At 42.5% G+C, this 13,737-nt stretch overlaps 1 protein-coding gene across 2 annotated transcripts in view; it reads left to right on the top strand.

The window, feature by feature from the left end:
* The window catches only part of cybb (cytochrome b-245, beta polypeptide (chronic granulomatous disease)), a 146,820-nt gene that overhangs the window by 73,086 nt on the left and 59,997 nt on the right, over positions 1-13,737 (top strand). For both annotated transcript variants that reach the window (XM_072513893.1, XM_072513895.1), the window contains 3 exons: positions 8,074-8,169; positions 8,253-8,363; positions 11,556-11,640. In XM_072513893.1, the coding sequence (XP_072369994.1) occupies positions 8,074-8,169; positions 8,253-8,363; positions 11,556-11,640 (292 nt within the window). The remainder of the gene's footprint in view (positions 1-8,073; positions 8,170-8,252; positions 8,364-11,555; positions 11,641-13,737) is intronic.

Below are 13,737 nucleotides of genomic sequence, written 5' to 3'. Positions count from 1 at the left end.
CTATCTCTGTCTTAAAGACATTCAGTGATTTAGCCTCCACAGCCTTCTGCGGCAAAGAGTTCCACAGATTCACCAACCTCTGGCTGAAGAAAACCCTCCTCATCTCGTTTTAAAGGATCGTCCCTTTAGTCTGAGATTGTGTTCTCTGGTTCTAGTTTTTCCTAAAGTGGAAACATCCTCTCCTCATCCACTCAATCCAGGCCTCACAGTATCCTGTAAGTTTCAATAAGATCCCCCCTCATCCTTCTAAACTCCAACGAGTACAGACCTGGAGTCCTCAACCGTTCCTCATACAACAAGCTCTTCATTCCAGGGACCATTCTTGTCAACCTCCTCTGGACCTTTTCCAAGGCCAGGACATCATTCCTTCGATACAGTGACCAAAACTGTTCACAATACTCCAAATGGGGTCTGACGAAAGCCTTTTACAGCCTCAGAAGTACACCCCTGGTCTTGCATTCTAGCCCTCTCAACATGAATGCTAACATTGCATTTGTCTTCCTAACTGCCGTCTGAACCTGCATGTTAATTTTAAGAAAATCTTGAACAAGGACTCCCAAGTCCCCCTGTGCTTCTGATTTCCTAAGCATTTCCTCATTTAGAAAATTGTCTATGCCTCCATTCCTCCTTCCAAAGTACATAGCCTCACACTTTTCCACATTATATTCTATCTACCACTTCTGCAGCCCCCCGCTTCCTCAATGCTACCTGTCCCTCTACAGATCTTTGGCTCATCTGCAGACTTAGCAATAGTGCCTTCAGTTCCTTCTTTCAGATCATTAATGTATATTGTGAAAAATGGTGGTCCCAGCACCGACCCCTGAGGCACACCACTAGTCACTGGCTGCCATTCTGAATATGACCCCTTTATCCCCACTCTGACGCCTGCCAGTCAGCCAATCCTCTATCCATGCCAGGATCTTACCCTTAAAACCATTTCCTCTTAATTTATTTAATAGCCTCTCATATGCGGCACCTTGTGAAAGGCCGTCTTGAAATCTAAATAAATCATGTCCACTGCTTCTCCTTTGTCTAACTTCTTTGTTACCTCCTCAAAGAACTCTAACAGATTTGTCAGACATGACCTCCCCTTGACGAAGCCGTGCTGACTCAGTACTCTTTTATCAGGCACTTCCAAGTACTCCGCGATCTCATCTTTAATAATGGATTCTAAAATCCTACCAATAACCAAAGTCAGGCTAACCGGCCGATAATTTCCCATCTTCTGCCTCCTTCCCTTCTTAAACAGCGGTGTTATATTAGCCATTTTTCAGTTCTCTGGGACTCTTCCTGCCTCCAGTGATTCCTGAAAGATCACCACTTTACGGATTCTAAGATTCTATGAAAAGACCACCAGCCAAGATTAGCTAGGTTCCTTGCTCCAAGGATTACAGAATGTAAGAGGAATCTGGACATTAATGCTCATTAAAATATTTCAGGGATTGTCCTGCCTCCTGGAAGTCTCCTGGGTTGGATGCTTTCCTCATTTCACCTCCATTAAAACCAGAGGTGGGAAGGTTCAAACTGGGTTTGGTTCATGTTTAAAATTTTTACATTTTAACATCTCACCGGCCCCAAAGTCACTGTTAATTGGGGATCAAAATTACCCCCATTATGTCAGAAGATGCTCTGCGCTGCCCATTGGCATAAAATGCTGCTGATATCATTGTGTCTTTGAAATTGATCAGAATACGAACATCGAATGGTTACAGTGCAGAAGAAAGCTTGTCACATCCATGCCAGATTGTCAAAAACAGTTCAGCTGGGCTCATTCTTTCCCTGCAACGCTGGAATATTGTTTCCCTTCAGATGCTTATCCAATCTCATTTTGAATGCCATGATTGAATCTGCCCCCAGAACACTCTTGGGCAAAGCAAGAAAAGCAAAAAATGCTGCGTTTTCTGCCCACACAGTGCAAGAACCGTTGTACTACTTCACTATGTAGTATCACTGTGGGCGACGGCATCAACACTCTACTCATTGTGATATGTGTCTGCCTGCATCAATGTAAGATGCTTGGCAGAACAAAGGTTAACGTGGCTCTGAAGATTGGCAGCCCCCACAGTGCGATGTGTGTAGTCACATGGTAAGAGAACAGTCTCGATTGAAGAACACTCTGTAAACAGCCAGCCTGCATGGTGGGAGCAACACCATGCAAGACCATACTTGGAACTGTAAATAATTATAGCTTACCAATAAAGGTGTTTATGTTTCAACTCACAAGCCTCAAGGTCTCATCAATGACATACCACCACAGCAGCATGATAAACCCATATTATGACATTCATTCCCCCAACCTCAGTGAGACACTCATCAAAACAAAGAACAAAGAACAAAGAAATGTACAGCACAGGAACAGGCCCTTCGGCCCTCCAAGCCCGTGCCGACCATGCTGCCCGACTAAACTGCAATCTTTTACACTTCCTGGGTCCGTATCCCTCTATTCCCATCCTATTCATGTATTTGTCAAGATGCCCCTTAAATGTCACTATCGCCCCTGCTTCCACCACCTCCTCCGGTAGCGAGTTCCAGGCACCCACTACCCTCTGCGTAAAAAACTTGCCTCGTACATCTACTCTAAACCTTGCCCCTCTCATCTTAAACCTATGCCCCCTAGTAATTGACCCCTCTACCCTGGAGAAAAGCCTCTGACTATCCACTCTGACTATGCCCCTCATAATTTTGTAGACCTCTATCAGGTCTCCCCTCAACCTCTTTCGTTCCAGTGAGAACAAACCGAGTTTATTCAACCGCTCCTCATAGCTAATGCCCTCCATACCAGGCAACATTCTGGTAAATCTCTTCTGCACCCTCTCTAAAGCCTCCACATCCTTCTGATAGTGTGGCGACCAGAATTGAACACTATACTCCAAGTGTGGCCTAACTAAGGTTCTAACCAGCTGCAACATGACTTGCCGATTCTTATACTCAATGCCCCGGCCAATGAAGGCAAGCATGCCGTATGCCATCTTGACTACCTTCTCCACCTGTGTTGCCCCTTTCAATGACCTGTGGACCTGTACTCTTAGATCTCTTTGACTTTCAATACTCTTGAGGGTTCTACCATTCACTGTATATTCCCTACCTGCATTAGACCTTCCAAAATGCATTACCTCACATTTGTCTGGATTAAACTCCATCTGCCATCTCTCCGCCCAAGTCTCCAAACAATCTAAATCCTGCTGTATCCTCTGACAGTCCTCATCGCTATCCGCAATTCCACCAACCTTTGTGTCGTCTGCAAACTTACTAATCAGACCAGTTACATTTTCCTCCAAATCATTTATATATACTACAAAGAGCAAAGGTCCCAGCACTGATCCCTGTGGAACACCACTGGTCACAGCCCTCCAATTAGAAAAGCATCCTTCCATTGCTACTCTCTGCCTTCTATGACCTAGCCAGTTCTGTATCCACCTTGCCAGCTCACCCCTGATCCCGTGTGACTTCACCTTTTGTACTAGTCTACCATGAGGGACCTTGTCAAAGGCCTTACTGAAGTCCATATAGACAACATCCACTGCCCTACCTGCATCAATCATCTTAGTGACCTCCTCGAAAAACTCTATCAAGTTAGTGAGACACGACCTTCCCTTCACAAAACCATGCTGCCTCTCACTAATACGTCCATTTGCTTCCAAATGGGAGTAGATCCTGTCTCGAAGAATTCTCTCCAGTAATTTCCCTACCACTGAAGTAAGGCTCACCGGCCTGTAGTTCCATGGATTACCCTTGCTACCCTTCTTAAACAGAGGAAAAACATTGGCTATTCTCCAGTCCTCTGGGACATCCCCTGAAGACAGTGATGATCCAAAGATTTCTGCCAAGGCCTCAGCAATTTCCTCTCCAGCCTCCTTCAGTATTCTGGGGTAGATCCCATCAGGCCCTGGGGACTTATCTACCTTAATATTTTTTAAGACACCCAACACCTCGTCTTTTTGGATCTCAATGTGACCCAGGCTATCTACACACCCTTCTCCAGACTCAACATCTACCAATTTCTTCTCTTTAGTGAATACTGATGCAAAGTATTCATTTAGTACCTCGCCCATCTCCTCTGGCTCCACACATAGATTCCCTTGCCTATCCTTCAGTGGGCCAACCCTTTCCCTGGCTACCCTCTTGCTTCATCTTCAACATTTAGTCCGTTCTTTTTTTTAAACAAAATGTAACTTGCAAAAACCCTAATGAGAGCTGAACTGAAGAACAAGATTCAATTAGCAATTCTAGAGAATGGATTTTGGACCCCCCATTCCCGCCACCATGGGTTCCCCAGTGGTGGAAGTGCAAACAGCAAACCCATTGACAGCAGCAGGACCGAAAACCCCCGCCACCGGCCAATGGTAGGACATTTCCGCAGTCACAAAACACACCACAGGCGGGTGGAAAATCCCACCTTAAATCTTTACTGCTCCCTTTCTAAACCTTCACAGCCTTCCTAAAGTGTGATGCCCAGAATTGTATGAAATATTCCTAAGCAGCTTAAATTTCAGAAGAACTTCCTTGTTTTTGTACTCCTATGCATCTGTATATAAAGCTCAGGATCCTGTATGGCTTTTTAACCATTTTCTCAGCCTGCCCTGCCACCTTGAACAATTTGCACATATTTACCCGCAGGTCTCTCTATTCCTACACCACCTTCAGAATTGTACCTTTTCACTCATTATCTCTCCTTGTCCTTTCTACCAAAATATATCACTTTATACTTTGCTGCATTAAATTTAATTTGTCACTTGTCTGCCAATTCCATCAGTCTTCCTCAAACCCTCTCTGCAAATCTGTTATTATATTCCACACAGCCCACAATACTTCCAAGTTTTATGTCATCTGAACGTTTTTAAATTGTGGTTTGTACACCCAAGATCATTAATTTAAGAAATGTAATGGTTCCCTGAGGACCTTGGGGAACCCCATTATATACATTCCTCCAATACGAAAACAACTATTCACAACTTCTCTCTGGTTTCTTTCACTCCAGCAACTTGATATCCATGCTGCTGCTGTCCCTTTCACTCCATAGGCGTCATCTTTACTGGCAAACCAACATGTAGCACTTTATCAAATACCTGTTGGAATCCATATACGGGCATATTTGCGTGGTCCTCATCATCCCTCTCTATCACCCAATCAAGTTAGTTATACATGGGGCGAGATTCTCCAGGCCTCAGCCATGTGATTCTTGGCGGCACAGCGTTCGCTGGGGGCGGAATTCTCTTCCCACCGCTTGTCGATCGGATCTCCGATTGAAGCCACCCCATGCCGCTTGGAAACCCATGGGCCGGGCTGTGCTGCCGGTGTGAACAGAGAGTCACAACGGCCGGCAAATTCTGCCCATGGTTTGCCTTTAATAAATTCATGCTGGCTTTCCTTAATCAAGTCACACTTACCAATGTAACTGTTAATTTTGTTCTGGATTATAATTTCTAGAAGTTTTCTGACCACCGAGTTTAAACTGACTGACATGTAGTCGCTGAATTTATCTTTGCAACCTTTTTTGAACAAAGTTGTAATATTTGCAATTCTCCATTCCTCTGGCACCACTCGTGTATTAAAGGAGGTTTAGAAGGCTATGGCTAGTATGGCCTCTGCAATTTCCTCCCTTAATCCCCTTGGATGCATCCCATTTGGTCCTTGTGACTTAATACCTTTATGTACAGCCAGTCTTTTTTAAATCTATTCTTTATCAATTTCTAATGCGCTCAGTGCCTCAACTATCTCCTCTTTTACCCACCTGACTTTTCTTATTTTCTCTCTTTGCCACTCTTATTTTCTTTCTCACTTCCTCTCAAACTTTCCAAGTTCAGACCGGTTCTTATTTGTATAATTAACCTGACATCTGTCACAAGTACCCTTTTTCTGTTTCATACTCTCTGCCTCGTTCACCATATAGTTCTGGCTTTGCTTGCACTACCCTTATGAACCTCAACTGTGCCCAAGTCATCTCCTCTCTAAAGGCAGCCCATTGTTTCAATGTAAGCTTTCCCTGCTAACTGTTTATTCGAGTTTACCTGGACCACATCTGTTCTCATTCCACTGAAATTGGTCCTCTTCCAATTAAGCAATTTTACTCAAATTGCTCCTTGTCCTTTGCTATAGCTAACCTAAATATTAGGTTTGAATGTTTGAAGCTTATCCATACACTTTCTTGAAGATAAAAGTGCTGGCTAGCATATAATCCAGGCTTGCAATTAAAATTCTTCTATGATTTTTCCTGCCTTGCCGTTATGTTATAAATATATATTATGACTGATGTAGTTCAATCCCACTTAATACTATTCATCATGAATGTGCAGTGCAAAGATACTGAAAAAAGGATTGTACTTTGGGGGAACCTACTGATTGTGTTCTTGCTTATATTTGTCGTACTTCTAAGTAAGCATAATTTTCATCCTGTACTATATGATTTGTCAGCATGCGGTATCCAAATAATTGGAGGGATCAGGAGTGTATGGTGGTAGTGCTCCCACTCCAGTGATAAAAAGATATATTGTTGACATAATAAACTTGTAAATAAGGTCAAGTTTTGGTTCATGGGAAATATGACTGAGTGTGGAAGCTGCCTAAAGTGTTGAATATGTTTTGAAAAGTTTCAATATGAAGACCAGTTGCATAGACAAATGTATAGAAGGTTAAGGGATGATCTAATTGACCTGTTTAAGGTAATCAAGGGCATTGATAGGATAGATAGCGAGAAACTATTCCATCTCACAGGAAAGCAAAGCAAGAGAATATAACCTGAAAATTTGAGCTAGGTTTTTCAGGAATGATGTCCGGAAAGGGTGGTGGAAATCTGAAACTTTTGCGGCGAGGTAAACTGGAAATTTCAAAATTGAAATTGAAAGATTTTTGGTAGGCAGAAGCATAAGGGGTAATGGAACCAAGATGGAGTTCTGCCTGTCAGCCACTGAATGGCTAAAGAGGCTCCTGGGGCTTAATGACCTCCTCTTGTGTTCCTAAAATTGCCCTTAGAATGTCAAGATCATAACATGCCTTAATAAGCTGTGGATAGGAAATATTGCTTACATTTTTATCCAGGAATAAAGACCAATCAGATTTCTAATATTTTATTTGGTAAGTTTGAGTAGTTATTACATTGGGGTCGCTTTTGTGTTTTGTTTTTGCACATTCTGGGTGGTTAAAAGAAAATGAATTGTTCACTGTGCCAAAATCAGAGCACAAAATCATTCACCTTAGCCCTGCACATGACAAGAGCTTTCTCATTTTTTTGTGAAAGTTATTTTTTTTCACCTTTAATTACTCTATACCCTGTTACTTTGGTCTTGGTGTTGATTAGTGTTCAGCATCATGGGTTTTTTTTAAATTAGAAAAGCCCTAAATTGTTTCTTTCTCATAACCCAGGTGTAATTTTTAGTCCAATAGTTTAAGGTGCTTCAGTTCCTTTTATGAAATTAGGAAATCTAGGATAAAACCTGAGCATGCGACACAGGTAAAAGGAAGAGGAGTTCGGATCAGCTAAATCAAGCAAAACAGTGGCTGGTGCGGCCACGCCTGAAGAGTGCATGAGGCAGAAAAGACTGGTGTGGAATTGGAAGGGATGTGGCAAAACCCACAGTTCCAAGGTTCTGGGAAGCAATCAATTAGATTTGGAGAGGGCAGAATGGGCTAGGCTTTCATAATGAGGTAAGTTTTGCTCTGTCAGACCAGCATGTATTATTGCCTGGACCACGTGCTCTGAGGAAAATTGAGTTAGGAGGCTTTCACAAGAGTGTAACACGGCCCAAGTGATTTTTCCACCATTAATTTAACTAGTGGGAAAGCTGAACAAGGCGTCCAATCCTCCTTGCCTAAATGTTTGCTCTCTGCACCATAAAGACAATGTTGGTATTGATAAAAGTCTGCACCAGGGACGATGCAGGGAGCAGGATGGTTGATACAAGATTTTAGATGTGACTCTTCCAGAGGAGCAAAGCCCATAATATCAACAAAATATAGAAGACTGCAATCGAAATAGAGAAATTGAATGAAGTTAAGCTACAAAAGGCTCGAGAATAATTTTATCCTCAGTCCTATGTGACATGATTCCTTATTGTGTTCATTTCTCTCTTTTTGCAGCTGGTGTGGCTTGGAATAAATGCATTTCTCTTTGTGCATTTCTTTTTCGTGTATGAGGATGGAGAGAAGTTTTATTACACACGGGAACTTGTTGGAGTAAGTTGGCGTCCCTTTAGACACCAGAATTCCTTTCCTGCATAAGCACGATTGCTCATGTGTTTTCTTTTTATTTAATGTAGTCTGCTCTGGCATGGGCCCGAGCGCCTGCTGCATGCTTGAACTTCAACTGCATGCTGATCCTGCTGCCAGTATGCCGAAACCTGTTGTCATTCATGAGAGGATCATGTGGGGTAAGCGTGAAACAAATATGTGTACATATTTATTTCTTTTTAATATTTTTAAACCCCCACCCCTCCGTCTTTCAGTTACTTGCAACATCTCAGTTGAGAAAGTTGGCAGGTGATGAGTTTTCCATGCTCCCTCCCATGTTAATTTTGGTGCAGCCAGTGGGATAGGCTGATAGAATTTTTAAAAAAAATTTAGAGTACCCAATTCATTTTTTTCCAATTAACGGGCAATTTAGTGTGGCCAATCCACCTAGCTTGCACATCTTTTGGGTTGTGGGGCGAAACCCACGCAAACACGGGGAGAATGTACAAACTCAACACGGACAGTGACCCAGAACCTGGGACCTCGGCACCGTGCGGCTGCAGTTCTACCCACTGCGCCACTGTGCTGCCCTGGATAGGCTGATAGATGCTCCATAGGACTTTCCACCTGGTTTTCAGTTTCCGTGCTTGGTATATCATTCAACTGAAGCCTGGAAATCACAGCTAAGGTTCTACATGACCAGTCAAGGCACAGCACAAAGTTGCATCACCATGCTGCTGATCTGGATTATTTCTGGTTATAGTTTTTGAGCTTTTTATTTATTCATTCACGGGATGTGGGCATCCTATGAGGCCAACATTTATTGCCCATCCCTAATTGCCCTTGAGAAGGTGGTGATGAGCTGCCTTAATTGAACCGTTATGGTTCGTATGATGTAGGTGCACCCACAGTGCTAGTAGTGAGGGTGTTCCAGGATTTTGACCCAGCAACATTGAAATAACGGTGATATATTTCCAAGTCAGGGTGATGTGTGGCTTGGAGGGGCACTTACGGCTGGTGGTATTCCCATGCACCTATTAGTTATTGGAAAACAATATCTCAAGACAAAAATATTTTATCTCCTTTTTCCCATCCATTGAAGACACTGACTGATGTCGAAGAATGATTCCATGTGTGCTCCAGTATCTTACCCAACTGACCAGACTTTTAAAGGACAGGTTTAATGAGAGGTTAAAATTTGAAGTTAAAAACTGAAGTTGTTTTAATAAAAAAATAAGTAGTTGCCTGAAATAGTTGGATATTAAATGGAATTTAGGGCGAAAAGAAGAGGGGGATTAGGCCAGACGGAAACACAAATGCAGACTTACTGAGATGGCTTATTTCTGTGCTGCAATGTTTTAACTTTATTCACGAACGTGCTGGGAGAGCTCGAAGCATATTTTTCAAGACACTTTCAAATATGAGAATATTTCACCACTCGGTATGCATACACCAAAATGATGAGAGAGTAGAGACAGGCTTCTTTTAGCTAATAGGATGGTGGTACAAGTTGAAATCCATACGCCATTTTAAAAGAAAAATCTTTGCCAGATTTACAGCCAGCAGATCACTGCTTAACCCAATCAACTCAATAAGGCTCCCTCAACAGCACCTGGAAGAGCAAGAGCAGCAGAGGCACGGAAACATCACCACGTGCAAGTTTCCATCTACACACCATGCTGACTTAGAATTATACCGTCGTTTTTTTGCTGTCGCTGGGTCAAAACACTGGAATGCCCTGTGGGTGTGCCTACACCAAGTTGACTGCAGCGGTTCAAGAGGCAGTTCAACACCACCTTTGTGGTGAATGTCTAATTACTGATAATTCACCAGTGCACTGTGTTATGTTATAAACCCTGTGGGCTCTACCTATGGGCCATTGTGTGGCTTCACCCACAGGGGATATGTTGGGGCATTTACGGGCTCTGCCCATGGCTCCACCCCCTTTACAGGAAGTATAAGAGCTGCTGACCTGCGGGGCCGCCTTCAGTGTTGTACCGGTCACAGGCAGGCTCAGTTCTAAGCTAATTAAAACCACGGTTTACTTCTCCACGTGTCTTCGAGTGATTTGATGGTCGCATCAACCTTCTCAAGAGCAATTAGCAAAGGACAACAAATCCGGGCCTAGCCAGCGATGTCCACATCCTGTGAATGAATTTTTCAAAGGATTAAAATTTCAGGTGGCAGCAGCACGGGAGAAAGGCAGGGGTTACCATCTGTCTGCCATTTGAAACACTTGCTCACAGTGTTGGTGCTGAGTGAATGGGGTTAACATCACAACTTCTCGATATTGTGGCAGAAATAAACATGAGATAATTGTTGAAGTAAAAATCAGACAGCAACTTTGAGTAACACATTGGCACAGTTAAACACAATTAGTCAGAATGTTGCTCTCCAAGTCACCCTGCTTACCCACACGCTGCTCTGTACCAGTATTGCAGGAAGAGATTCAGTTTTGAAACATATGGAATGGCCTGAAGTTGCTTTACCTACAGACATGCAATAAACTCACAAAAAAAGTTAGATTTGCCTATTCAAGTGCTAAGTACATTTTGTTTTTAGAAAATTGCTACTTTTATTCTGCATCATTCACCACTAAATCAAAATGTTAAACACACGGCAGCACGGTGGCGCAGTGGTTAGAACTGCTGCCTCACGGCGCTGAGGTCCAAGGTTCCATCCCGGCCCTGGGTCGCTGTGCAGGGTAGGTGGATTGGCCACGTTAAATTGCCCCTTAATTGGAAAAAATTAATTGGCTACTCTAAATTAATAAAAACTGTTATACATACTTTCCCTGGGCCGCATTGTCTGAGTCATGTCACATATAGCTGAGGAAACCCAGGCTCAATCCTTTCACAGCACTGCTTTGTGTATGGCACGATGATTAGTGGATCCCTTGCAGAGGTACCCACATTAGACTGACTCCCTAGTTACACAAATTCCAGGGCAAAAAAACCTACAGAGACTCAGTAGACAAGTGTTAATGTAATAAAAGGCTACTGCTATACGTTCACTGTTGACCACAAAGTCCAAGCCATTGTTTTGGCAACTGGAGCAAAATACAATAACGGCACAGGAATCCCGGTTGTTGCTGGGATTATGCTGTGTTCCTGATGAGATTAAAGCTTCATTGCAAAGATTGAAAGTGGACACCAGCTCCTTGGCTGTTTTGTCAGATCTCGTTGCCATTACATTCAGAGTGAGACACAAACAATTATCAACAACATGACATGGCACTCAACAAGGATCACTGGAAAAAACTGGGACTCAATTTTTGATGTGATTTATTTTAGCTTGTACATTGTTCCAGGTGTTGCTGATATCAGCAGTGCAATCAGTTTAAACACCCACCTGTCACCGTCTTTTATTGTAACATCTGTTTTAATTTAAAGTGCTGCAGAAGAACTCTCAGAAGACAATTGGACAGGAACCTTTCCTTCCATAAGCTGGTAGCTTATATGATTGCCCTGCACACAGGTAAATTATGGAGAGTTCTCTTACACCATTGTTTTATTTCTTCCTGAATTCAAGTCAAGAAATCAGACAAAGTCAGCTGCAATACTTAAATGTTTTTCTTTAGATCAAAAGCAAAACATGTGTTTATAATCAGAAAACTTTGGATTTAATCAATCAATCAGTTTTGGAAGGCACTAATCAAATTCTTCACCACAGAAAAGACTTCAAAACATCCCCTCCATGGAAATTAACTTAGCTTTGTGTAAGTAATAATAATAATAATCTTTATTATTGTCACAAGTAGGCTTACATTAACACTGCAATGAAGTTACTGTGAATAGCCCCTAGTCGCCACACTCCTGCTTCTGTTTGTAAGTGCATTCTGTATCCATTGATATGGGAGAGGCATTTTCAGAACCCCAAAATGTATCATGGAGTTCAACCAACCTCTCCCTTTAATGCGATTGTTGCTTTTCCGAGCACACGCCTTGTTCCCTAGGTGTGATATTACAATTATGGACACGTGGGTTTTTAAACACAAAATAATGTTTATTCCATGAACTCAACTTAACACTTTTAAATAAACATTGGATCTCTTAACATCCCCTTACTTCAAAGATAACCCCGAAAATATTACAACACTAAATAATCCTTCAGTTATTCCTTTCAACATCCAAGAGAGACTTAACACCTTTAAACAGAAACACATCAGGTTAAAGGCTTCATTATTATGAGTTTAAATCACCCAAATGATCCAGAGATAGTCTTTCATGGCAGAGATCACAGCAGATCCAGCTCACTGCAAACACACACATCAAGCTCTTTTCCTCAAAACTGAAACTTCAAAATGGCTGACCTGAGCTCAGCTCCACCCACTCTCTGACATCACTGTTTTCTTAAAGGTACATTGCTTAAACATCCATTTCTTAAAGGTACTCTCACATGACACCATGCTGAAGCATAGATGACTTGCTGGCCGCATCAAACACAAAGATAACCATGATTGTAAAATGACAACATTGATGTTTCCAACTATATGGGATTTTATCCTAATTTTTGAATGTATTCTGGAGGGACCATGATCAAATTTGATCTGAAATCAGGTGCCCCGATGTGCCATGCTGAAGAATTGACCTTATTATTAAAGTGACTAATTCAATCAGTCAGCTGTGAAACTAAAGTGGGCAGATAGACATCAGTGCAACATTGAAAGGAGAAGAAACTGTGACTTCAATTTTGATGCAACTCATCAACCGATGTTAACCACTGTAAGATGAGCAAGAGCGGGGGCGGGGGTGCATAACCTCACACTTTTCCACATTGTATTTCATCTGCCACTTCTTTGCCCACTGTCCTAGATTGTCCAAATCGTTCTGCAGCCCCTTGCTTCCTCAATACTGCCTGTCCCTCTACAGATCTTTGTATCATCTGCAAACATAGCAACCGTGCCTTCAGTTCCTTCTTCCAGATCAATAATGTACATTGTGAAAAGTTGTGGTCCCAGCACCGATCCCAGAGGCACACCACTAGTCACCAGCTGCCATCCTGAAAAAGACCCCTTTATCCCCACTCTCTGCCTTCTGCCAGTCAGCCAATCGTATATCCATGCCAGGATCTTACCCTTAACACTATGGGCTCTTAACTTATTTAACAGTCTCCGATGCGGCACCTGGTCAAAGGCCTTCTGGAAATTTAAACAAATCACGTCCTCAGGTTCTCCTTTGTCTAACTTCCTTGTTATTTCCTCAAAGGACTCTAACAGATTTGTGAGACATGACCTCCCCTTGCCGAAGCCGCGCTGACTCAGTCCTATTTTATCAGGCACTTCCAAGTACTCCGTGATCTCATCTTTAATAATGAATTCTAAAATCTTACCAATGACTGAAGTCAGACTAACCAGCCTATAATTTCCCGTCTTCTCTCCCTCCCTTCTTAAACAGTGGTGTTAAATTAGCCACTTTCCAGTCCTGCCTTCTGTGATTCCTGAAAGACCATCGCCAATGCCGCCAGAATCTCCTCAGCTATCTCTTTTAGAATCCTGGGGTGTAGTCCATCCGGTCAAAGTGATTTATCCACCTTCAGACATTCAGTTTCCCCAGGACCTTCTCCTTCGTAATA

The sequence above is a fragment of the Scyliorhinus torazame genome, chromosome 8 (genome assembly GCF_047496885.1).
Source record: "Scyliorhinus torazame isolate Kashiwa2021f chromosome 8, sScyTor2.1, whole genome shotgun sequence".
Lineage (NCBI taxonomy): Eukaryota > Metazoa > Chordata > Chondrichthyes > Carcharhiniformes > Scyliorhinidae > Scyliorhinus > Scyliorhinus torazame.
This window is presented reverse-complemented; position numbering and strand designations above follow the sequence as displayed.